The following is a 26911-nucleotide window of genomic DNA, read 5'->3' on the forward strand; positions in this document are numbered from 1 at the left end:
TCTTGTACACAGGTGAGCAGGTGGCTGCTTGACCAAAGCAGTCTCATGGGTCAAAATGGGGAGGCCTGACAGGACTGATTAGGCTTGTGGGGCCACAGGCTCCCCACAGCTGCTTTAGTCCATCTCTAGGGCCTTTTGTCTTGTTCCCCACCTGGTTATAAACCAGGAGCAGAACATGAAAAGCGCTGCAGGGGAGATCTTCAGGTTCAAAGACATGATGTGTTTTGGGAGGGAGTGCGGTACCAGGTTGGACAATGCCATGGATTTTTAAACTAGGCTGTGTAGAAAAGAAGTATTCATAGTCTGCACCTCCCCACTCCTGCCCACCCCCAGCGGATCTTGAGAAATTCTGCCCGAGTGGACCCAAGCAGCAGCCAGGGCACAATTCCAGCTTCTGGGCTGCTCCAAGAAACTCTGTCCTCCTCAACCAGGAACCAGAGGTTAATTTCTGTTAGCATAACTCCGGCCGCTGTTTCCTTGGCAACAGAGATCTTTTGTTGTCAAGCGGGCTCTCCTCTCTGCCAAAAGTCCAAGGAGAAATCGCAGCTTGTTTCATGCCAAACTTTTTGCCCACAGGGCAAACCTTTTCCACCCAAGTGTGTCTTTATCATGGAAACTTGCCTGCCCCACAAAGAGGATTCTGGGTAATGTGCACACCTCTGGTTCTCGTGAAGCCCAAACTGGGACCGTTTTGCCAGTCATCCAGGGAGTGTACACCGCAAGGGCGCACAGAGCTTTCCTACATCTACGTGGGAATCCTGTTTCTTCCCAAGGAAGCTTATCTGCCGTTTATTAGCCTTATCGTTGAGAAAGCGACGCCTAGGGTGCCTCTCTAAAGTTAGAAGCGGGACCTGCTGCAGCGTTGCGAGGTGTAGCCTTCCTGTTTACTGTCTGAGTCAGCCATGCGTTTCTCCATAACAGCCCACGCCGACTCCTTCCTAATTTTCCATTCTCCCCACCCAAAAGCCAGCCAGCATTTTGTTGCCTCCACGGAGCATGCTCAGCCCTCGTTAAATGCAGGTAACATTAAGTTCAGGTAACAAGTCAACAGCTTTTGTCCCAGACACAGGAGCCAACTCCTAAACTCAGGTCTATTTGCCACCTGCCCAATAAAATATTTGAGGGCAGCAGGGGCCCCCCAAAGCCAATGGGCATTGCTATTCAAATGGTGTGCTTCGAGGGTGGGGCTTACCTGTCCCCCCTCCCCCATATGATATTCAAGTTGGCATCCCTGGTCCCCGAGGATCGGGTTGAAAATGCCTTTTTTGTGGGAGTTCATGCAATGTAAGTCTACTTTTGAGTATAACTTGGTTGGATGCAAACTGCAGTTTTAGCAGTCAGTCTCTCTTCTCAGGGAACTCTGGGAATTGTAGCTTGGTGCGGAGAATAGGGGGTCTCCTAACATCACTCGGCGCCTTTACAAACCACAGTTCCCAGGCTTCTTTGCGGAGAAGCCATGACAAAGTGACGCAATACTGCTTTAAATGCAAGGTGCAGATCGGGCCAAAAATTTGGCTGCCACTATGCCTTCTCTGGGACACGGGTGGCGCTGTGGGTTAAACCAGAGCCTAGGACTTGCTGATCAGAAGGTCAGTGGTTCGAATCCCCATAACAGAGTGAGCTCCCGTTGCTCGGTCCCTGCTCCTGCCAACCTAGCAGTTTGAAAGCACGTCAAAGTGCAAGTAGATAAATAGGTACCGCTCCAGCGGGAAGGTAAACGGCGTTTCCGTGCGCTGCTCTGGTTCGCCAGAAGCGGCTTAGTCCTGCTGGCCACATGACCCGGAAGCTGTACGCCGGCTCCCTCGGCCAATAAAGTGAGATGAGCGCCACAACTCCAGAGTCGGTCACGGCTGGACTCTAATGATCAGGGGTCCCTTTACCTTTATGCCTTCTCTACACGGAATGGGGTGGGGCACCACCTTGTCCTTTGCCAAATTGTTTAGGGCCAGTCCTGAAGGGGAGAAAAAGAAAGAGAACTGTTTTGTGGGGGGTGGAAGCAGCTCCTAGCAATTCCAAGTGGAGCATTATGCTTACGCCCGCCTGACACTTGTGCTACTTCCACGTTGTCGTGTGTGTGTGTGTGTCTGCCCCCAAAGGGTGTGTCGGTATTTGCTCTTAGTCTGTGTATACGTGTGTGTGTCAGCTGGGCTGAGCCTCTGTACTTGCAGCGAGACCCAGGCTCCCTATGTTTAAATGTGGGGCGTACACCCTTATTTCTGTCGTCTTCCATGCATTCCAAAGAGACTGTTGCATCCTGGGCCCTAGTCCTCAGCCCAAGTTTCAGCCGTTGAACCAATGGCACAGTCAGGTAATTTTTAGACTTAGGGACTGGAGGTGGAGGAGAAATTCAACTCTGCATTTAAAGAGCCACTGTGGTGTGGTGGTTAGTGTGTCAGACGAGGACCCAGGAGACATCGGTTCAAATCCCCACTGGGCCATGAAACTCATGGGGTGACCTGGGGCCAGTGCCCTCTCAGCCTAACCTAACTCTCAGGGTTGTTTGAAGAGGGGAAGAACTATGTATGCTACCTTAAGCTCCTCAGATAAAAAGGTGGGATATTATGCCATTAGGGACGTGGGTGGTACTGTGGGTTAAACCAACAGAGCCTAGGACTTGCCGATCAGAAGGTCAGCGGTTCGAATCCCCGCAACGGGGTGAGCTCCCGTTGCTCGGTCCCTGCTCCTGCCAACCTAGCAGTTCGAAAGCACGTCAAAGTGCAAGTAGATAAATAGGTACCGCTCCAGCGGGAAGGTAAACGGCGTTTCCGTGCACTGCTCTGGTTCGCCAGAAGCGGCTTAGTCATGCTGGCCACCTGACCCGAAAAACTGGCTGCAGACAAATGTTGGCTCCTTCGGCCAGTAAAGCAAGATGAGTGTCACAACCCCAGAGTTGTTCGCGACTGGACTTAACTGTCAGGGGTCCCTTTAGCTAAATGCCATTAAGAAGCAATAATAATAGCAGCAAACTTAATTAAGTCACACGTTCCAAAACAATAAGCAAACCAAAGCACAGCTATGCTTCAAAATTTGCACTTTTCTGAATTTTGCAATGCAGTTCTCCCAAGTACTGTCTACAAAAATGTACCTGCTGTGTTAAGTTGTGCATATAAATACAAAGATCAATGAAAACAATGGGCACAATACATTCAGTAGGGCAAAATTGCATACATTAAGCCTGAAACGTACGTGGGAGTTACATTCCAGGGATTGATCCTAAAGCCAAAACTGCATATAAGTCAAAACATTTAAGGTATATATATGCCAAGCATGTGAAGCTGAATGTGCACAAGTTAAATGCACAGTAAGTTGCGGGCTTGCTGTATGTGCATATTAGGATAAATTATTATAATTCCGTTTATTACCCTTTCTTCACCAGCAGGTCCCAGGGCAGGTTATAGCAATTCAAGTATTAAAACCAGATAAAATAAAGTTGCAGTCACAGGGATAGGGTGGGTCCTGGAAATTAACACCGAGGGCCATATTTCCTTCTGGGCCACATTCCAGTGGCAGGCAGAGCCAGAGGCAAAAGTGGGCAAAAGAAAACGAATGTAAATTTTACAAGCGAACTGGAAAGCCTTGTTATTGCCTCATCCACATGCTGGAGCAAAGAGGAGGTCTGTCATTTCTCCTGCTGCCCTGGCACATGACGTCATTGCTCCTGCCCTGGGGCGGGGGAGTGCTGTACCCATACTCCTCTTCCGCTGCCCCAAGGTGTTGGGTAGGTGAAGAAAAACCTTTCGCATAATCTGATACTTCTAGCTCATGGTTAGAGAACATCTGGGCCTCTAGATCAGGGTTTCCCAAACTCGGGTCTCCAGCTGTTTTAGGACTACAACTCCCATCATCCCTGGCTAGCAGGACAAGTGGTCAGGGATGATGGGAATTGTAGTCCAAGAAAACAACAACAGCTGGTTTGGGAAACCCTGCTCTAGATGTTGCTGGATTTCTTCTGCCTCCTATCAGCCCCAGCCAGCATGGCAAATGGTCTCTCACTGAGCTGTAGTCTCTGCCCAGCTTCTCATTCCTGCAGCGCTTGGCACCGAAGGCAGTTAAGAGTTTGTGGGTGCTTTGACTCTCCTGAATTCCTGGGTCTGATGAGTGTTGAAGTTAAATCAGTGCTTGGAGTATTGGAATGGGGCTGCCAGACGCTGGATTTAGCAAAGCGCTGAAATACAGGCCAGACCGGCCAGTTCTTCTGTGATCAGGAAATCATCTGGGAGAAGACCATTAAAAGAGGAGAAAAGCCATTAAGAAGGTATAGGCTGTACCAAACAGTAAGCAGGTGGCGTCCCTCCTTCTACTGAGAGATAGTAAGCAGAGAAAAATCAGTTTTGAGTTTAGGATTGCAATGGGGATGATATGACCTGGGGGAAAAGAGGTTGCAGTTTGTTAAATGCGGCAAGCTGGTGAGGGGCGTCCGAGCACAATGTGGGCTGACAGTTGGAATCAGAGGCTGCAGGTAGAGGATAAATGGAACCCTCTTGGAGCGTAATGCTGGGAGACCATCCATCGTAGACTGAGGTTGTACTAAGTCTAAAGAAATCATATGTCATAAAGACACCACAGACTCCGCTGTGCCTCAATGCCCAAAGGTAAATACAGACCCTGGGTAAGTGCCTGGAACTTCCTGGAATCTCACAATCTGCTTTTGGGGTGTAAGCTGCCTTACACTGAGTCCGACCGCCGTTCTTCCGTCTTGCTCTGTACTGCTTGTACACCAGGTTTGCTCAAACCTGTTGACCCCAGTTCCAATTCTTAGGAATGCAAATGAAATATGAATATGTCATCAACATTTGATCCATTATTAGGAAGCATAAAATAAAATAAAAAATAAAGAAGGCTTACAAGTGAAAATAATTATGATATCATGCAGAGGTTCTGCAATGGCAAGGGAGGTGCACTCTGTACATGTCCATGCTCTTTATTTTTGAGGATCATAGTTCCAAATTAAAAATTTCACACTATATCCCATAAATCTATTTTCCACCCCTAGGCCCTTTTCGACCCCCAGGTTTTTATTCAGCTGCCCGCTCCCAGTCCCACTGATACCAGGGGGTTGATATAAACCACTTCCTCCATTCAGCCAGGGACCATCTAATTCAGTACTGTCTACACAGGCTGGCAGAGGCTTTCCAGGCTGAGGCTTTTCTCCAGCCCTATCTAGGGACGTTACCAGGGACTGAGCCCGGAACCGTCTGCATGCAATGCTTTGTTGTTGAGCCAAAGGAAGGGTGAGAGTACCACTGAGCATGTGCAGTGAGCTTTTTCCTCACCTCACCCCTCACTCCTGGCATTCGGGGGGGGGCAGTGTTGTCATCCTGCTGGAGGATGTTGCTTTAGCCTCTGTGTTTTCCCCTCTCTCTGTCAAGTACATCAAAGGAAACGCTCGTTAGCTTAATGGAGAATCCAGCAGCCCAGTGGCTCGAGGCCAAGATGGCTGTCACACACCACCAGAAAAGGAGATTGGCAGGGGAGCCAGTGCAGAGCCTCTAAATGAGTCACTTCCCGCCATTTGTATAGTGGAAAATCACAAGGCGGTGGGGGGGGTATGATGGGGGGGCGGGATGAGAAAGTGGGGCTGCTTTGCTGAGAAAATGCTGCATTGCTGGAAAAGTGTGAGAAATTGGACATGCTGGCTAAATTTCACTTGCTCGTGGCATTCTCAGGGTAAGTGGAAGGAAGGGGGAATATGAGGTGGACTTTTAGAAATTGCCCAGTCAGAACCTCAGAGCATTTTCCTCCCAGGTTCTCACTAGGCTAAAGCCCAGTCTGGATTTGTTAGAAGTCATGATTTAACCCAAGTTTTGTTTTGTTTTTAGAAGAGAGGTTATGAAAAGCTTTGCTTTTTTTGGGGGTGGGGAAACCCAAGGGCCACATTCCTTTCTGAGTGATCTTCTGGGAGCCACATGGTAGGCAGAGCCAGAGGCTAAAATGGGCGGAGCAATGGATGCAGATTTTATGCTTGTGCATAGACAAATTTCTACAGACACTCAAGCCCCCCTCTCTACCATCCAACTTAGCAAGCACAAGACATTAATCAGCATTCAAGTCCACATTCAGGACAGGCAAAAAAATTAAGGTGCAAAACAGGGCTGAAGGGGCGGTCTGGGGAGAGTTTTGAGGGCCAGAAAGAGAGGACTGGAGGTCCATATTCGGCCCCCAGGCCTGAGGTTCCCTACCTCTGGTTTGTATCTCTTAACTGTACTGCAATCTCATACTTCCTCAAGCGGCAAGAGAAGAAGAAGAGTTTGGATTTGATATCCCGCTTTATCACTACCCTAAGGAGTCTCAAAGCGGCTAACAATCTCCTTTCCCTTCCTCCCCCACAAAAAACACTCTGTGAGGTGAGTGAGGCTGAGAGACTTCAGAGAAGTGTGACTGGCCCAAGGTTACCCAGCAGCTGCATGTGGAGGAGCCGGAAATCGAACCTGGTTCACCAGATTACGAGTCCACTGCTCTTAACCACTACACCACACTGGCTCCCAGTGGAGGTTCCAGTGGCAAGATATGGAGCAGTTTCCTTTGAAAGGAGAGTCTGTCCACTGGTTCTTTGTGATTTGGTTTCTTCTTGCAAAACCTGCCTCTTTGTTTTAGGCCTGCTGACCAGTTAAAAGGGTGTGCTTGTTCACACAGCTGATCACCTGCGTTTGGAGCATTTGACTGGCAGCTCCTTCTTATCCCTGTTGACCTGGCAACTTTCCCTTTTCTGCTCCAGTGCCAAAAGAACGCCCTTCAGCCCAGAAAGAAAACAAGAAGCTGAGCTTTCACCCACCCTCGAAGCAGGCTATTGAGCTGGACTTGGCTTGCTGTCCCAAGCAGCTGTAAAATATCTGGCAAAACTGTGACAAGTTGACATGAAAGTTGTTTTTCCACTTCTTATTTGGGATCTCCATTGCAGATATGGAAGAGCAAATTTAACCCACCCAAGTGTTCAGTTGCTGAAGCAGCCTAAAACCTGGTGCCCTCCGGATGTTCAGGACTAAAACTCCCATCAGCTCCAACCAGCATGATGGGAGTTGTAGTCTGAAGGCTGTGCCAACGAGAAAGAACTGGCACTTCAACCTTTCTAGATAACTCCCTCTGATGCAATGACGTGTCCCTCTTAAGGCTAGCGCTGCAAAACAAGGATTGCAACGACTTGGTGACAAAAAGCACTCTGCACATGTTCTATGATGCTCTTTTGTCTTGTGGGTACATGCTCCCACAGACTGAGCCTTGGAACTCTGGGCAAAGATTCTAGGGTTCAAGTTAATCCACCCCCAACCCCTGCATGACTTTTATTCTCCCTCACCCCCACCCCTGAGGGGGAAATGGTTTCCTTGGTGGGGAGGAATTTGCCGCGGATGCCTCCTTCAGCTCCTGGGGAACAGCAGCTGTGAGCCACTGCTGTGAGAACCCAAGAGGAATGTGGCAGGCAGCTGTGCCAGACAAGGCTGCTATGGTTTCATAATCTCTCAACTATCCTTTGTGCTCAATTGTGTTGTTGCCGTAGCTAGAGAGTTGCACCCCCCTCTCGCTTCTGATTTCTTTTCTAACCGCTCCTTGCAGCTTCACAATGGAGAGGCCTGACCCTAGGAGGGCGGGAAGCAGGGAAGCTGGTGGTGGCATAACTGATTTGTTTGGCAGGGCTCCCAAAAACAGTGTTCAGTAGTAGCAGGCCGGGGGGCTACCTCTGTCTAGATTTTGTGGCGGATTCGGCCGGCAGCCTCTCCCTCTCCTGGCTAGCTGGGCACTGTGCCACGCACATAGCAATGGTCAGGACTGTGGCAAGAACAAGCTGGGCCGTACGTTTTAAAAAAATGATGTAAAAAATAAACTTTCTGTGACCTCATTGAACTCTCAATTGAAGTCGCTTAAGAAACAAATAGCCCTGCTTTCTTTTTCAGCTTTCAGGCCTACCCTGCAGTTTTCTAACCAGTTCGGTGTTGCTGTTCTTGTCGTTCCAATTCCATTTTAGCTGCCAGGGTTTGCCAACCTGCCACCCATGGGCACCAGGGTGCTCTCCAGGAACTCCTATGGCGCCTGCGAAAGGTTCCTGTAAATATCCCCTCAAAAATTGACAATGCAGAAGCAACTGTTTGCTCCCCCTGCTCAGTCCCTGTTCACGTTGGCTCAGCTTCATCGTGAAACGGAACCCTTTAAACATGCCCACATTTCACTGAGTGTCAGCATTGGACCCCCACCCTCCTTCCCCCCAGTTCTGAACAGAGGAACCGCACAAAGAACTTCTCTCTGTGAGCAAACACAGCAGGGACTGGTGTAGGCGCCTTTTCTTCCCTTGGTGTGAGGGGGCAGGCCAGCACCATTTTGTGCCCCTTTCTCTTTCTCTGCTCTCTCAAACGTCATGGCCATATTGGGCTATTCCATGCCTCTGTACTTGTCATTTTGTTATGCCAAAGACGTTATGGCTGCCATTTTGTGACTGGCGCCCTCAGCACTTTTTCAAATTTCCAAATGTGTCCACTGGCCCACAAAGGTTGGCTGCCCCTCAGCTATAGAATGGGTGCTGCCCCAAACATGAATTTCCTATACAGGAAGTCACAGATCTGCAAGACTACTTCCGTCTCACCCCCTACTTGATATAATTGTTTGTGAACTACATAGCGCTGTCCGAAAAGCGTACAAATTTTGTTAAGAAGGCTCCCAGTTGCACAGACATATTTCCTATTATCTTGTGTCCATTTATTGAATTGATAAACTCGCATGGGCAAGAAAGAAGATCCCAAACCATAACTCAAAAGTTATGGTTGGACTCAAGGGCCCACTGTGCACCGAGACAGAATTTTTTCAACCTTCTTTTATTGCAAAATTATTATCTATACAGAAGGCATCATGTAGACCTCTATGTTGTTCTGTTTGGTTTCCATTTACATGTTACAGTGGTACCTCGAGTTACAGACTCCGCTAACCCAGAAATAGTACCTCAGGTTAAGAACTTTGCTTCAGGATGAGAACAGAAATCGTGCTCTGGTGGCGCGGTGGCAGCAGGAGGCCCCATTAGCTAAAGTGGTACCTCAGGTTAAGAACGGACCTACAGAACGAATTAAGTTCTTAACACAAGGTACCACTGTACTTGTCTTTATATATATATATATATTGCTGGTAAAAAAATTAATAATCTTCCACGTGTTTTAGAAAGCTGTTTGTTTGCAGTGCATTTGGACCTTTCTGAAGATGTTGCTACCAAATTTTGCAGGGTGGTTCTTGAGATCAAACCAGCAGGCTTTATGTCTATGCTTGGATACAATGAGGCGCCATGATGAATCAAGAATCAAGAACTTGTCAAAACGGCACCGAATTTGACCGCTGCTTTCAAAACAGCAATGATTTTTTTCATTTCTTAGACTTCCTTATTAACTGTGGGTACAAGGCTGCTGGTATGGTGATGGTGATGATAAAAATACAAGTTAAGAGCACTCTCCAAAGTTTGGCCACACTGCTTTGGTGCCTCCTGTATCCAGCTACCCACACTGCCTTCAGAAACTGCTGAACATGTCAGGAAAGGGTCCAGACTATTGCAATGGGGATGGAGGATATTACCATTGCTTTTCAGCCCCCAGCAGCTGCTCAGTAAGCACACATCCAGCAGTTTCATGCATTCCAACTTCCTGGCACTGGATACGCTGAGGAAAACTTAGTAAGGCCACCTCAGTGATTCGACAGCCCTGGTCTACATGGTGAGCGGGGGGTTGGAATATTTTGACAGGTAGAGGAAGAATAATATCCTTCATACAAACACCCTTTCTCCTCCCCAAAACCTTTAGGTATGTGCTCTTCATTAAAAGGTACTGTACTGCAAAGATATTTGTGTCGGGTTGTGGTGTCCATGTGCCACCTTGTGGCCACTGCATATGGGAGCAGGAGAATAATAATTGGTATAGCGTTTTTGAGAGTTCGAAAGCCCGTCACATGCATTGACTAGTTATCCTGTAAGGGAAACCTTTTTGGGGCTGGGGGCCACATGCCGTATGTGAATGAGGCCACACACACACACACACTGAAGACATAGATACTTAGCCTAGGCTGCATACACACCATACATTTAAAGCACTACCACCCCAGCAAGAATAATGGGAAACAGACTGTATTATTAATGGATTGCTATTTTAATTTTCTGTTATTTATTGAATTTATAAACCACCCTATACCCGGTATTATTAATTAAGCATTCGGCATTGTCAGAGTATTTTTATTATTTCATATTTATTTCCTGTATAGGTATAGACAGTGTTTTTTTCTGGGGGGACACAGGGGTACACATACCCCTAAACATTTTGTGAATCTAAGTTTGGCCTCGTTGAGGGGCAGTATTTCAATGTGATTAGGAAAATGAGAGTACCCCTAAACATTTTTTTAGGAAAGAAAAGCACTGAGTAAAGTTATAGATATCATGCCATCCCAAAGGCTCTGCACAATACAAAAGGCCCACTACACATGCTTTGCTCCGATGGCATGGGCATCTCTGACTGGCCTCTAGGCGTCACTAGACTCCCATCACAAATGGCCTTGCTGGCTTGGGTATGATGGGAATTGGAGTCCCGCAATTCCCTTCCTACTCCACAGCATATTTCTGCTGACTCTTCTTTAGGAAAAGCCGAAGCTCAAGGACACCACCGGCACGCAGCGTCCGCAAACGCCACCTCCGCAGTGCCATAGGGCCAGGGCCCGCTTTGCAGGCAGAAGGTCCCGGGTTCAAATCCCCGATGGGGCAACTCCGGGCAGGACAGGGAATGTGACCCTGCAGAGCAGCTGCCAGTCAGTGCGGACAATGCTGAGCTAAGTGATGGGTCTGATTCAGGGGTAAGTCGCTTTCCTGCGTTCCTCGTTAAGTAGGTATATTGCATAAGTAAAACGGCCCCTGGAAAAAGCTCCCCCCCCCCCCGCCCGCTCAGCCGGGGCTGACTTCTGAGCAGGCCTCGTGACGTCACTTCCCCGCCTCGGGGAACCCCGCGCTCCTCCCTTGACGACATTCCCGTTGCCAAGGTGAGACGTGGCGGGCAGGGGAAGGAGGAGGGTTCGGCTGTTTCCATGGCGACGGGTAAACAGGAGGCGGAGCTTCCCGGAGCCGGCCGCGGAGGGCGAGATGGTGAGCGCGGGGCTGAATCTGACCCAAAAAGGGTGCCGGGGCTCAGGGAAGCCCTGAAGCCCCCTAAGGTTATGTCAGCGTGGCCACTTCATCGGGAGGCGGAGGGGGGAGATGCCTGTTGCTCTAGAGAGGCCTCGTTGGAGGGGTTTAAAAATACTTTTATTAAGGCTAGTTTATTCACACAGCAAATAATGCAACAGCAGTGTCCTGGCTGATTAAGGAAGTTTAACTGGGGTTTTTAAAAATAAAAAACCCCAGTTGAACTGGTTTTTATGAATATAGAAATATATCTCACGTTTAAGCTAACTAATATAGTTTGCTGGATGTTAAGGTGTCTGCAGAGGGTATATCCTTTTACTGTTTTTCCAAGACATTTGCTTTTATTTTCCATGCTGTTTTTAACTGGTTTGACTGTGTTGTGTACATCACCTTGAGACGTATAGGTGGAAGGCAATACATTCATCATCATCGTCATCAAGTGATAAATAAATAAATTTTAAAATATAAGTGACTAGCCAGACCGGCTGTGGCTCTGCCCTCCACAGTTGGAGGCAATTATTATCATTATCATTAGTAGTAGTAGTAGTAGTAGTAGTATACTGCCCTTCATCCAAAGATCAGAGAGCAGTTCACAACATAAAAAATACAAAATGAGAAGACAAAATCAAGTACATGATAAAAACAAAAACAAAACAAAAAATCCCCCCTTCCACAACACATTTAAAAGGGCATCGGATGTCCATCAGCCAGAGGCCTGGTTGAAGAGGAATGCTTTTGCCTGGTGCCTAAAAGTATGTTATGAAGGTGCCAGGCGAGCCTCCCTGGGGAGAGCATTCCACAAATGGGGAGCCACCACAGAAAAGGCCCGTTCTTGTGTTGCCGTCCTCTGGATCTCTTGTGGAAGAGGCGCATGAAAAAGGCCCTCAGATTATATCTGTGGGGCTGGATCGATTCATATGGGGAGAGACGATCCTTGAGGCATTGTGGTCCTGAGCCGTTTAAGGTCAAAACCAGCACTTTGAATTGGGCCCAGAAACTAACTGGCCACCAGTGCAGTCAGGCCAGGCTCAGTGTAATATACTTAAACCATCTTACCCCCGTGAGCAACCTGGCTGCCAAATTCTGCACCAGCTGAAGTTTCCGAACCATCTACAGAGGCAGCCCTACATTTTTGGCCAGCTAAATTCAGTTTAGGATCTTGCAGCTTGTTTCTTAAGAATGATCTTTCGGAATGGGAAAGGCCTACAAATCACCACACACAAATCCCTTGCATCTTTCCTTTCAGCTCCCCATCACGTATAACTCCAAAATTCTGCCTCTCTTTCCTTCCCGCAGCCGGGCAGTGTATGCTCCTTGGGTGCTACCTCCATCAGCTCTTCGGGCCGGTCCCGCTCGCGCTCCCACGCCCGCTACAGAACCAAGGCTGCCAGCTCAGAAGTGGATGAGAGCCTCTTTGGGCTTGCCAAGGTGAGGACAGAAGGGAGCAGTGGCTGCTTTGGGCTAAGAGCATCTGCCTGGCATGCAGAAGATCCCAGACCTTCAATCTCTGACACCTCCATTTAGGGCTGGGAATATCCCCAGCCCGAAACACTGGAAAGCTGCTGCCACTATATGGAACTAATGGTCTGACTCAGTAGAAGGCAGATTCCGGTGTTCCTCTTTAAATCAAACCTGTCTTTAGAACCAGAAGGACTGAAATAACACTTTATTTTTAGAGGGAAAACAATAAAGCACCTGTTTAGCCTGCAGATGCTCTAGGTTTAATCTCCAGAATCTCTGGAGCTTTTTCCAATCTGTGTAGACCAGGGATAGCCAATGTGTTGCTCCTCAGACGTTGATGGACAACAGCTTCCATCATCCCTCACCATTGGCCATGTTGGTTGGGACTGATGAGAATTGTAGGCCAAGACATACGGAAGGCACTGTGTTGTTTACTGTAGACAATTCTGAGCTAGACAGACCAATGGTCTGACTTGTTAAAAGGCAGCTTCTTTGTTCTCTGCAAAATCTCCTTTTTAAAATCCTGAATGATGCTCTTCTTGCTCTGAAATCTCCCCTAACAGCTTAAGCAAAACAACCTTGTATAAAACAGTAGCAATCAGCCATAGAAAAGGGAGCAGTGCCAACACAAAATGGGAACAGTAGCATACAAAGCATCACAATGGGTCATATCCAGTGTTGGCGCTACTCAGAGTAGCATTGAAATTAATGGACAACCCCAGCTTAGTGCCATCAATTTCAGTAGGTCTACTTTGAGTGGAACGAACAGTGAGTTGTATTCAGCTGAATCCTACTCAAAGTAAACCCACTGAAATTAATGAACCTAAGTTAGATATGTCCCTTAACTCCAGTGAGTCTACTCTGAGGAGGACAAACATGGAATACCACTCAGTGTACCTGTATCCAATATTTACTGGATGATTTTGAGACATATGATCTTGTAGCTATTGGGGTTTTCTGTATTTTCATGTGTGGAATCTGCCTTGTGGTTACCCTGAAGGTGGTTTATAAATATTTTAAATAAAATCAAATAAAGGAAGACTTAATGGTTGGTTTGCTCACGATGGAAGGAACTTGGTTGCTGCTAAAAGGCTCATCCATATCTTAGCTTTTAAACTGGGTTACGATTGCCCAAGCAGCGCCAGAAGAAGGAAGCCAAAGCGGGAGGGAGAGGGAGGCTGGTAGCATTCCTGCCAAGCATCCGTGAACATTTCTGATGCCACCTTCCTTCTTGCAGAATGTTAACCTGTCCCGCACTGGCAGCCCCATTGTGGTCCTTCGAGATGTGGACTCGGCCAGGAAGTCCCTGGGCTGGGGCCACAAGCCGGAGACGATCCGTCTCATCACTCGGGACCTCATCCGGGACCTCATGTAAGCTCTCTAGAACTCGGACTAGGCACTCCCCTCCACAGTTGAACGGTGGTTGCTGGGAATTCACTAAATATCACATGGGGTGCCATCCCTACTGTCTTTCCAGTACCTGCTGAAGACCTTCCTCTTCCAATAAGCCTTTGATGTTGAGTTCTTCCCCAGCCTGCATCTGTATTGGAATCATTTTAACAATCTTTTTTTGAAAGACGTTTTATCACCTGTTCTTTGCTGCCCTGGGATCCTTTGGGAGGAAGGGTGGGATATATGTTGAATAAACAAATACACTGGTAGGGTGGAAGGCAGGGAGATCAGCAGCAGGGGGAGCCAGTGTTAATAATAGGCAGAGCTGCTCCCTGTTTGGTTGTAAGTCGGACAGGTAGGGACCGGCTGAGAGCAGACAGGTTGGTGGGGCCATGCCTTGTTGGTCCTAATGGACCAGCCTTCAGTGGCATAAAGCAGGGCTCGTGAGGGATGTGTCACAGAGGGTGGCTCTTCTCTGTCCCCCAGGACCTGAGGTTCTTTGTTATGAAATGTCTGGGTAGGTTTTCAGGTATACCTGAAGGAGTGTCTCCACCCCCATCGTTCAGCCTGGACACTGAGGTCCAGCTCCGAGGGCCTTCTGGCGGTTCCCTCACTGCGAGAAGTGAAGTTACAGGGAACCAGGCAGAGGGTCTTCTCGGTGGTGGCACCCTCCTGTGGAACACCCATCAGATGTCAAGGAAATAAAGAATTATATGACCTTCAGTAGACATCTGAAGGCACTCCTGTATCAGGAAGTTTTTAACGTCTGATGTTCTATTGTGTCTTTGTATATTCTGTTGGAATCTGCCTGGAGTGGCTGGGGCAGCCCAGTCAGATGGGTGGGGTACCCAAAATATTATTATTATTATTATTATTATTATTATTATTATTATTATTATTAACCAAAGGGTGCTTGGGGTGAGGCTAAGAGCTCCTCCCCCTTTTCCTTTTTTAAAATGAAAGACGAAATTATTCTCCTGGTATCAGATTTGGCAGTTCTGTGGAATCCTGGCCTAGTCCAGCTTGCGATCACCCTTCCAAATGGAGAGATGAAATCACCATCTTCTTCCTTCCTTTCTCTCTCTCACATGCCCAGTGTGCCCAAACTCGACCCTTCTGGAGAGTCCCTGATCATAAGCCCCGAGGACTTCCAGCGCATCAAAGACTCGTCCCGTGTCTTCACCAAGGAGGAGCGCGAAGCTCAGAAAGCAGCCCTCAAGGCAGAGCGAGAAGCCACCATCGTACGTAAGGCTCTCCTCGTCATGGCAGAGAATGTTGTTGTTTTTTAATTGCATTTATCTCCGGCCTTTCTTCTAGGGAGCTCAGGGCCGTACACGTGAAGCTCCCTGTTTTATTCTCACAACACTGCTTAGAGGTTTCGTCGCAATCAAGCGGTATATAAATTTTGTTAAATAAATTAATTAAAAGTCCGGTAATCCTGTGTGTGTTAGAGAGTGACTGACCCAAGTGCACTCCATAAAGCTTCCCGGCTGAGTTAAGATTTGAACCTGGATCTCCTCAGCACTCTGAACCATTTTACCACGCTGCTTCTGCCCCCAGAGCAAACACATCTGCCCCCTTAACGCAGCTGTTCCTGTCCTGGCCTCAGATCATCATCCGACAGACTTCTGTAACAAATCAGCAGCGACATTCTATGCTCTCTCAAAGTTCTGAACAGTCTCTGGGGGTCAGTCCCACAAAGGTTTGCTGCAGTAGTCTAATTAGGAAGTCACCGGTGCACAGGGGTCACTGGCCAGGTCTCTTGGTTGTATCCACTGTTGGTCCTACTCAGAGTAGGCCCACTGAAATTCATCAGCACGAGTACCTTGGGTCCATCAATATCAATGGATCCACTCTTAAGTGGAATGTAGGTAGATACTGCAGATGTAACTGAGATACCAGCCAAAGTGGATTTGACTTATTTATTAATTACAAATATTCATCGCTTTTTACAAAAGGGACTCAGAGCACCTTACAAAGGTTTAAAATACAAAAATGTCATGCATATAAACAGAGGAGGCCTACATCATAGTAAAAGCCTTTTCCCAGCCGGAAATCTCAGGTGGGCACCATTGCCATTATAAGAGAACAAGGGAGGCGTTCATGCTGAGTTCTGGCACCTCTTTTTCTCGGAAAAACAGCATTGCTAAAAGTCTTAATCCACTGAAAACATAGCAAAGAAATACACATATCCTTCCCCCACCATACTATAGGATAATAAATAAATCTCTATTTAAAAACCAAAAGCCTGGAAGAGCAAAAAAATATCTTGGCCTGGTATTGAAGAGCTAAAACGTTGCTGATTCCTCTTTTTATTTGTGGCATAAAACAAAGACATGATAAATGACTATGTTTGCGATTACTTTGTAAGCCACCCTGGAAAGATTTTATTGACAGGCAGTGTATAAATCTTTAAGCCATGCGGGTGGAACCTCCAGGCTGTGGTGCAATCTTGGCCAGCCAGGGGGTCCAGTTTGGCCCGCAAGGCTGTTTCTCTCAAACCATGCCCACCTGTCAAATCACCTGACATCCTCTGGTGATGTCAGTTGATTGACAGGTGGGCCTGGGGGTTCAGTTCTACCGGGTGCTGTCTTGCTAACACATTCCCTTTCGAACCATGATGATACCAGAGGACTGGTGGGTGGGTGGCCCCACCCACCTGTCAAAGTTGGGTGGGAGGAGATATAGTCCTGGCCCACCTGGGACCCCCCCGTTGTGTTAACCTAAGTAAGTAAATAGAGAACCATTTACAGCCCCAGAGTGGCCTGCCCAACCCTGGGTGGCAAGATGCACCCCGTCTGCTTCTCCCTCTCATCTTCCCTTCCCCCAGGTTGCCGTGAACGAGCGGAAGAAATCCATGAAGCTAAAGGAGATCTTGCGGAAGAAGAATGAAAAGCTGAACGACCTGGAAGAGGAGGCCAAGGAGAGGGCCCAGTACCTGCTGCAGCGAGCCGCCAACATGCGCATGGAGCAGGAAGATGAGATCAAATCTCTTGGCGAGGTGAGGGAGCGAGAAGTGGCGGTTCCCCTTAGGGCGGCCTCATATTTATTTTATTTTCTTTTTAAATTTTTATTTATATTTTTCAGGTTTATACATTTCATTAATTTACAATCATTTTAACATTTCAAAGCTTGACTTCTTTCCCCCTCTTTCTGCGGTTGCTTAAATTTATTTTCAAATATCTTCTGCATATCCAAATTCATTCAATTTGCTCATTTAATTATCTACTTTAAAAATATACTCTTATCAAACTGCAGGTTGTTACAATAATCCTGCCAGTGTTTTTATCCATTTGCAATTTATCTGTAAATACTCAGTAAACCATTTCCATTCTTTTATAAAAAGTTTGTTATCTTGATTTCTTATGCTTCCGGTAAGTTTCGCCATTTCTGCATATTCCATAAGTTTTTGTATCCATTCTTCCTTTGCTGGGACTTCTGCTTCTTTCCATTTTGGGGGCGAGTAGCATTCTTGCTGCTGCTGTAGTAGCAGACATAAATGAATTTCTATACAATTTAGGTAGCTTTGTCCCTATAATTCCCAAAAGAAAAGCAGCTTCCTATTTCACATGTCTCCCTCTTGTCACAGGGGAAGAGGAATTCCATGTAGGCGAGTGAAGCAGAGGCATATGGGGCCTCTCTGCCCCTCCTTCCTGGAGGAAAGGGCTGCCAGTGTCTACCAGCCATGATGACTATGTTCTACTTCCCACAGGAAGTGATGGCCACCAACTTGGATGGCTTCAACTTACCGTATTTTTCACTCTATAGGATGCACCCGACCATAGGACGCACCTAGTTTTAGAGGGGGAGAACAAGAAAGAAAAAATTCTCTCCCTCTCTGCACAGCGCCCCTTCAGCAAAGCGGCAGGAGAAACAGAGCCCCTTCCATTTCTCCTCCCGGTTCGCTGAAGGGGCGCTGCGCAGAGAGGGAAAGCTGTGCAGCGCCTCTCCAGCGAAGCGAAGCCAGGAGAGCAAGAGGGATCGGTGCGCACCAATCCCACTTGCTCTCTAGGCTTCAGCGAAAGCAACGTGAAGCCTCCAGAGCGCAGCAGGAACTCCCGCTGCGCTCTGGAGGCTTCAGGCTGCTATCCCTGAAGCCTGGAGAGCGAGAGGGGTTGGCGGCTATGCCTGAAACCAGGAGAGTCTTGCTCTCCTGGCTTCAGCGAGAGCAACGCGAAGCCTCCGGAACACGGTGGGAGCTCCTGCTGCGCTCCAGAGGCTTTGCATTGCTTTCGCTGAAGCCATGGAGCCTGCATTCGCTCCATAAGATGCACACACATTTCCCCTTAGCTTTTGGAGGGGGGGAAGTGCATCTTATAGAGTGAAAAATATGGTAGATGGAGGACAGGGCAAATTCATGGAGGCTGTCTATAGCTACTAGCCAGAACAGCTATATTCTGACCTCTGCTGCCTGCAGCTGCATATTGGTTGCTGATAATTGCAGGTGGAGAGAATACTGTTGCGCTCAGGTTCTCTTCCAAGAGTGGATTTATTTAACTGCTGGCTTCTGCACCTTCCAAGGTGGAACTGCTGGGATCTGGGAAAAAGAGGTGCTGGAGCTCAGCTCCAGATGAAGCCCCGCATGTGCATTTCGGCCCACGGCAGCAGCTCCCTTCCGCTCTTTGCAGATCATCCTGGAGGCCAAATGCCACGCCATCCGCGATGCCCAGATCCTAGAGAAGAGGCAGATTGAGAAGGAGATGAACGAGGAGGAGATGCGGCTGGCCAAGATGATGGAGGCGGAGAGGCAGAAGGTCGGCATGATGCAGGATGAGCTGGAACGGAAGAGGAAGGAGGAGAAGTACAGGTGAGAGCCCAGACTTCTGTGCGGCTTCTGGCCAAGGGGTTTCGTTGTAGCTCAGTGGTGGAGCATCATTGCAGCGTTGCCTTCCCTGCATGTGTGCAGCAGCATGAGTTAAAAGGAGCACACCCCTGGAGAATCAGAGCCTCCCTCTCAAACCGTGCAAGAGGCCAATGAGCTGTGAGTCAGGAAGGCCCTGGTTTGGGTCTCACCTCTGCTGTGAAGTTGCTACATGCCCTTAGGCACAAGCGACGCTGACACAAAACCCCACACATACATTAAGTAAAATAGAAACATCACCACCCGACCCCCACCCCCAACTCATGATTCCCCCCCTCCACCTCTTTCCCCTTTTTTCCTTCCTAATGTAACACTAATATCTCAGCAAATGAAACTGATCTGTAGAAAATGTAACTTGAAAAAAGAGACATTGCACATACTTTTGTAAACCAAGAAATCTGTAATAAAAATAATAAGTAAGTAAGTAAATGAAAAAAGGAGACCTGCTTCTCTAAAGACACTGGTCTGAAAGTTGTCTGCAGTGTCACCATATATGGAAGAAGGTTCCTTTAAGCCTGCAATCCTGCTAACAATTAGAATCAGAGTCACTTGAGATGTGGGACAATCTCACTGGCATGAAATGCCACCTAAGAAGAAATTTAGTGAGGTCTCTCTTATCCTGGTAGAGACAGATTTCAAAGGTTTCTTTGTGCACAAACAGTTCCATTGCACATTGATAATGTCATATCCAAGGTCAGAGGGTCTTACCACTCAAAATATTGCCACCCTCAGCTTCTATCCGTGACCTACACAATAAGGAAACAAAATTGAAGGAACAAAATAAGGAAACAAATTGAAAGAACTTTAACAAAGGTTCCTTCAGTTGTGGCCAAATTTTTGCATACCTGGGAAATCGTATCTGGCTTCAACAAGAAATACGTCAACAGATTAATGTGATACCACAACTACCTAAGATTGGGAACCTTGGCCACAATTGGTTCCTTGCACAGAGGAATACCATTCATTAGGCCTCTCTGTGCCATCAGAACCCATTTGCTCCAAAGGAAAATTCCTCCTTCACCTGATTCTCAGGGGGAAGCGCCACCTCCTCGAGCAGATACAGAAGAACGAAGACATGCGTTCCGTGAAGTCCGAGCAGCGAGACCAAGAGGCGCAGGAGATGCTGGAGTACCTGGAGAGGCTGCAGTTTGAAGACGAGAGGGTAAGGGGGCAGGACTGCAGCTGAGGGGCAGAGCATCTGCACCGAATGCAGAAGACTCGCAGTTCAGTCCCCAGCAGTACCTCCAGTTTAACAAAAGGGATCAGTCAGCACAGAAGAGTGAGATTATTTCTGTCTGAGATCCTGGGAAGCTGCTGCGAGTCTGTGCAGACAACGTTGAGCTAGCTGGACAAAGAGCTTGGGACGGGGCAGCAGTCCTTCTGGTAAGAATTGGGGAGTTACACATTGGGAGGAGCCCATAGGTAGAGCACCTGCTTTGCATGCAGAAGGCCCCAGATCTCCAGGTAGGGAGGGGAATGCCCTCTGCCCCAAGCCCTGGAGAACAGAAGTGCCAGCTTCTCCATACGATTGAGGGGGCCCCACATGCACAATGTTTCTCAGTAGGTTTCCAAGCACAATTCAAAGTGTTGGTGCTGACCTTTAGTTGTTTTTTTTAAATAATATTTTATTAAGTTTAACAATAGAAAAGTAAAACAATAAAAACACAAAGAAAATATAAAACACAACAATACAAACTTTCACGATACATAAAATATAAACATTTAACAAGAAAACAAAAAAGAGACAATCAACACTCAAAAAGTAGAATAAGAAAAACACAAATCACTCTTTTCCAATTATTCATCTTCAATTAACTTATTTTCCTGACTTCCTCACGCCTCCCTTTTTTATATCCCTTTTTAACAATTAGTTCAGCAAATTCGTATCCTACTACTTTATCCTTATTTATTTTACCTCCCAAATTTCAAATTTTTATCTCTTATTACTAGAACCCCTTCATTTTAATTCAGTGTCATCAGCATTCATACGGTGCTGACCTTTAGAGCCCTAAACGGCCTCAGCTCAGTATACCTGAAGGAGCGCCTCCACCCCCATCGTTCTGCCCAGACACAGAGGTCCAGCGGCAAGGGCTTTCTGGTGGTTTCATCACTGCGAGATGTGAGGTTACAGGGAACCAGGCAGAGGGCCTTCTCGGCAGTAGAATGCCCTCCCATCAGATGTCAAGGAAATAAAAACTGACTTTTAGAAGACATCTGAAGGTAGCCTTGTTCAGGGAAGTTTTTAACGGTTGATGTTTTATCCTGTTTTTATTATTCTGTTGGGAGCCACCCAGAGTGGCTGGGGAAACCCAGCCAGATGGGTGGGGTATAAATAAATTATTATTATTATTATCCTGACATTGTGTGCTGGGCCCTCTGAATATTGAGGGCCTATATTGCCTCAGCCCCCAGGAGCAGGTGCCTTTGCGGAAGAGCCACATTGTAGACCAGTCTTTCTCTACCTTGGGTCCCCAGATGTTCTTGAACTACAATTCCCATCATCCCTGGCCATCTTGGCTAGGAATGATGGGAGTTGTAGTCCAACTGCATCTCAGAACCCAAGGCTGAGAAAGGCGGACCTCAGAAGCATGGGGAAACCGCCAAAAGTGCCTCAGTCAGAAGATCTCTGTGACTGAGGAGAGCAGAAGGAACCGGTGGTATTTCAGGCTCATGTTTTGTCCAACATTAGTCTTGCTCCAAGTAGACCCCTCAGGAATCACAGACATGGCCTGACGTAGCTGGACCCAACCCACGGTTAACGAGGATGCTTAATGACTCTTCCGGCTCTCCTCCAGGAAATGGAGCGCAGGAGGAGGGAGCAGCTGCGTTTGCAGGCCGAGATCAGGCGCGTCAACGACGAGAACGAGAAGCGCAAACAGGAAATGTTGGAGCAGGAGAAGATGGCCGACCGGCGGGTGCTGGAGTACCAGAGGAAGAAGATGGTATGTGGTGGTGGCAGGGCATGTGGGCAGGGAGAGGGCACCGCTGGGGAAGAAAAAGCGCCTGGGCAAATTTCAGGTACAGCGGAAAACCTTCCCAGAGCCAACTCCCTCCTGCCTCGGCCTCCTCTTGGCTAGGGATGGGCTGGTCAGGCTGGGTCAGTTTCGCGTGTGTTCATAAGTCTGCTTGCACCAACCTGTGACTTTGTTTAAATATATATTTTTAAAACTTTGTGAAAATGTACGTTTTTTGGGTTTTTTTGTACCCTGCCAGGAACGGGAGGCCGAGTTTGAGGCTGAGCAGGAGAAAATCCGCCGGGAAAAGGAGATGGAGACGGCCCGGCTAAGGGCGCTGCAGGAGAAAGCCCAGGATCACCAAGCAGAGCAGGTGTGGCTCAGGAGTGCATTCTTAAAGCACGAAACGGGGCCAGGAGTGCAGGTCATAGAATTGTAGCGTTAGAAGGGACCCCCAAGGGTCATCCAATCTAACCCTCTGCGATGCAGGAATCTCAGCTTAAGCATCCGTGACAGATGGCCACCCAACCTCTGCTTAAAAACCTCCAAGGAAGGAGAGTCCACAACCTACCAAGGGAGTCTTTCCCACTGTCAAACAGCTCTTACTGTCAGAAAGGTTTTCCGTATGTTTAGTCAGAATCTCCTTTGTTGTAACTTGAAGCCATTACAGTCATACCTTGGGTTACAGCCACTTCAGGTTGCGTTTTTTTGGGTTGCGGACCACCAAAACGCAGAAGTACCGGAACGGGTTACTTCTGGGTTTCGGTGGTCGCACATGCACAGAAGCGCTAAATCGCGCTTTGCACATGCGTCGAATCGCTGAATCGCAACCCGCGCGTGCGCAGATGCGGGTTGCGAACGCTGCGGGTTGTGAATGTGCATCCCACGTGGATCACGTTCGCAACCCGAGCGTCCACCGTGGTTTGAGTCCTACCTTCCAGAGTAGGAGAAAACAAGCTTGGTCCCTCTTCCATGTGATAGCCCTTTAGAGATTTGAAGACTGCTATCGTATCTCCTTTCTGTCTCCTCCTTTCCTGGCTAAATTTCCCTAGCTCTTTCGACCAGTGAATGGATAAAGTGGACAGCCCACAGTTAGACGATGCTGTTCATTTATTCACCTGTTCATTCTGAAGTATCGATACCAGTGGCAGCATGGTGGTTAGAGCAGAGGAGGGAATTCCGTTTGGCCGTTTGACAGTGGACTGCCTCAGAAGGTGGCGAACTCTCCTTCGCTGGAGCTTTTCAAACAGAGGTGGGATGGCCAGTTGTCAGGGATTCTTTAGCTGTGATTCCTGCATTGCAAGGGGTTAGAATGGATGACCCTTGATTCTAACGATAACAATAATAAATACAGTGGTACCTCGGGTTAAGAACTTAATTTGTTCTGGAGGTCCGTTCTTAACCTGAAACTGCTCTTAACCTGAGGTACCACTTTGGCTAATGGGGCCTCCCACTGCCGCACAATTTCTGTTCTCATACTGAGGTAAAGTTCTTAACCCGGGGTACTATTTCTGGGTTAGCGGAGTCTATAACCTGAAGCGTCTGTAACCTGAGGTACCATTGTAGTAATATATTACAGGGAAGCACAGTGCTCCTCTCCCTGTCTCTCTTCTGAAATATGATAAGAGTCTCCCCCAGGCATCGCCACACGCAGCACCTCACGGCCCAGCCAACGCCCCCACTTCCCTTCCATCCCCTCCAGGACGCCCTGAGGGCCAAGCGTAACCAGGAGGCCACCGAGCGGGAGTGGCGCCGGAAGGAGAAGGACGCGGCGCATAAGAAGGCCCAGACAGAAGCCATGCTGAAACAGAGCCGCTTGGAGCAGGTGGCCCACAAGGAGCACACCTTGGCTGTCCAGGTGCAGCGGGACCGGGCCGAGTTTGAGAGGATCGTCAGGTAGGGAAGCGGGCTGCTTGGCAGTGCATGGAAGGGCCGTGGCGCAGGGGTAGGGGCCCTGCTGTGATAGGATGCATACAAAACAGACACCTTTTGGAATAATCATTTTCCAGACCCATGAATACAATTCAAAGCTTTACTAACCAGAACATCTTCAAAACAGGTGCAAGACAATCAATGATACACCCAGAAAGTTGTATAAAACATATGCATATCCAAGCATGGGTTTCTTCTTCTTCAAAATAGAACATAATTACAATCAGAACAAAAACCAAAGCTCTGTTTCATTCATAGCCTGAATTAGCCTTAATCCAGCTTAAGGCTATTTGCTCCTGGAGAGGCATCATTATCACATCCTTTATTCTCTGTGGCTTCCAGAGAATAACTAACAGGCAACAAACACCCATCAAGATGGAGATTTTCAACTAAATACATTACTCACATGATCTAAGGTTAAACACTCGCGTGAAAGAGCAGAGAACGCCAGCAGCTAATTACCAACCTGTTAGAGCTCAGAGAGCTTCAGTATGCTTCAATGGATTTTTTCAATATTAAACTCTTAGCAATATACATACAGGTATTTCTCTTTTTCAGTGTGCAATTAAACAATTATACTTTACAGGGTCTTTCTTGCTATAAGGCAGCTTCCTATATTCCTGTTTGCAAGATTATCTTGTGTAGTCATTGTGGACTGCCACAAGGCAGTGCTTGCATCACAAGCTTCCCCATCCCTGCTCTGGCCTTCTGCAGATGGTTGCACTGCAACACAGCTGGGATCAGGATAGCAGCTCCCTCTTCCCGCAAGGTGCCTGAATCCTGCTGCCAGAATTCCCAGTTTTAAGACAGAGCTGGGGAATAGGATCCAACCGACAGGCAGGATCCTGACTTCCCTGCTCTCCTGAGGGCCATTTTGACAGGTGGATGGAGCCTCCCACCTGCCAGTCACCTGACATCACAATGGTGTCAGGTGAGCCAAAATTTACTGGTGGGCATGGCGGGGTACAAATAATAAAACTATCACTATTATTATGGCTCACACTGAACCTACAAAGAAACATCCTTTGCGCTGCCTTCTTCAATTCAGGCTTAAGATGGCAGGTATTGGACCGTAGCAATATCTGATTTTAAGATAAAATCACACACACCCAACACACATTCTCGAAATTTGCCCACCTCTGGAAATCAATGCAATCTTCTTCTCTTTTTTTGATGGGGGTGTTTGCCACATACTAACCCCTGCAATTGGCCGGGTTAAATGCTTCCAGACTTAGTCGCGCACACTCACTAACTCATGTTGTTGTCTCCCCTGCCCCAGAATCCAACAGGAACAGATTGAGAAGGAGCGGAAAGAGCATGAGAAGCGTGTGGCTCTTCAGCAGACCCACGCGGACGAGATCCGGCGCCAGGTGCGCGAGCACCAGCAGAAGCAGGTCCAGGAGCGCATCGCCATCTTCGAAGAGGGCAAGAGGCTCAAGGAAGAAGCCCGCCGGCGCAGCGAGCGCCTCAACGAGATCAAGCGCAAGAAGCTCGACGAGCTCCGGTGAGGCTGCGCGACGACCCCCGACAGTGGACCAGTGTGGTGGAGTCTCCTTTTTTGGAGGTCTTTAAGCAGAGGCTTGACAACCATATGTCAGGAGTGCTCTGATGGTGTTTCCTGCTTGGCAGGGGGTTGGACTCGATGGCCCTTGTGGTCTCTTCCAACTCTATGATTCTATGATTCTATGATTCCTCTTGACCCATTGTCCATGTTTGCCAGAGATCCCAGTCTCTGAATCCGTAGCACTTTACAAAATCTGGTTCCCTCAGCTCGCGTTCTCCCCCTCCCCACCCCTGCTATGATTGCATCATGCACAAGGTGCAATTTCAACCATACGTGGTTGCAGGCAGGCTGGTTGAAATTGCTCAAGTTAAATCCTAGCAAAGGTGGAGGGCTTAAAAGCTCTTTTTGCGCATGGTCTGCCTGGGGTTACCCAAATAGCTTTTAAACCATGGGTAGGCAAACTAAGGGACGCGGGTGGTGCTGTGGGTTAAACCACAGAACCTAGGACTTGCCGATCAGAAGGTCAGCGGTTCGAATCCCCGTGACGGGGTGAGCAGTCCCAGCTCCTGCCAACCTAGCAGTTCGAAAGCCCAACAAAGTGCAAGTAGATAAATAGGTACCACTCTGGCGGAAAAGTAAATGGCGTTTCCATGTGCTGTTCTGATTCACCAGAAGCGGCTTAGTCATGCTGGCCACATGACCCGGAAGCTGTCTGCGGGCAAACTCCGGCTCCCTCAGTCTATAGAGCGAGATGAGCGTGCAACCTCAGAGTCGGTCACGACTGGACCTAATGGTCAGGGGACCCTTTACCTTTACCTAGGCAAACTAAGGCCCGGGGGCCGGATGTGGCCCAATCGCCTTCTCAATCCAGCCCGCGGACGGTCCAGGAATCAGCATGTTTTTACATGAGTAGAATGTGTCCTGTTATTTAAAATGCATCTCTGGGTTATTTGCGGGGGATAGGAATTTGTTCATTTATTTATTTTTTTCAAAATATAGTCCGGCCTCCCACAAGGTGTGAGGGACAGTGGACCAGCCTCCTGCTGAAAAAGTTTGCTGACCCCTGTTAAACTATGTGCTTTGCTTGGTGGTCAGCACCTGGGCTCTGGGAGTACAGGGACATCTCTCTCTCTCTCTCTCTCTCTCTCTCTCTCTCTCTCTCTCTCTGTATTTCTGTCTCTCTATCTCTCTCCCACCCCCCCACCTGTCAAGCACATGAGCGGACCCAAGGGTTTGGGTATACACGATTTTCATGTATACATGGAACACTTGGAACTGAACCTCCACGTAAGATTCAAATGTGCTACACAGGCAGCGACCGATTTACACTCATCTGGTTGGCGTTCTTGCACAGCACTGACGCGAGGATGGACTGCGTGCCCTCTAGTGACCAGCGTTTCCTTCTTCTCTTTCTTCTTTGCAGAGCTGCCGGCCTCCCCGAGAAGTACTGTGCCCAGGTGGAGCGCAAGGCCTATGTCCAGTCAGTGCACTGAGTGGGGGAAGAACCTCCATCACCCACAACACCTTGTAGACTGTCTACGTGGAGCCTAGATTTTCTATTTTCTTACTTTCCAAGAGTATTTTATGAATAGACCTATTTCTGGATACATCTGTGTGGATTTGTGTTTTGCTTTGTTTTGTTTCCTCTCTTCCCTTTCAGGGCATGACCCAGAAGTTCACGG

General features: G+C 48.1%; 1 protein-coding gene across 1 annotated transcript; it reads left to right on the forward strand.

Annotated features, from left to right (window-relative positions):
* Positions 1-10987: 10987 nt before the first annotated feature.
* CFAP45 (cilia and flagella associated protein 45) lies at positions 10988-26836 on the forward strand. The gene is made up of 12 exons (XM_053369139.1): positions 10988-11086; positions 12422-12553; positions 13824-13957; positions 15075-15219; positions 16809-16979; positions 18607-18785; positions 19872-20001; positions 21635-21781; positions 22053-22166; positions 23496-23689; positions 25005-25229; positions 26653-26836. The coding sequence occupies exons 1-12, from the start codon at positions 11084-11086 to the stop codon at positions 26720-26722; spliced, it is 1644 nt and encodes a 547-aa protein (XP_053225114.1). The 5' UTR covers positions 10988-11083; the 3' UTR covers positions 26723-26836.
* The last annotated feature ends 75 nt before the right edge of the window (positions 26837-26911 follow it).

This window comes from Podarcis raffonei, chromosome 16 (assembly GCF_027172205.1).
Source record: "Podarcis raffonei isolate rPodRaf1 chromosome 16, rPodRaf1.pri, whole genome shotgun sequence".
Lineage (NCBI taxonomy): Eukaryota > Metazoa > Chordata > Lepidosauria > Squamata > Lacertidae > Podarcis > Podarcis raffonei.

Bases quoted from the DNA above. Each gene is read 5' to 3' on its own strand.
- CFAP45 (XM_053369139.1), top strand. The intron at 20,002-21,634 runs GTAAGGGGGCAG...GCTCTCCTCCAG, and splicing joins TGCAGTTTGAAGACGAGAGG to GAAATGGAGCGCAGGAGGAG. The intron at 25,230-26,652 runs GTGAGGCTGCGC...TCTTCTTTGCAG, and splicing joins AAGAAGCTCGACGAGCTCCG to AGCTGCCGGCCTCCCCGAGA.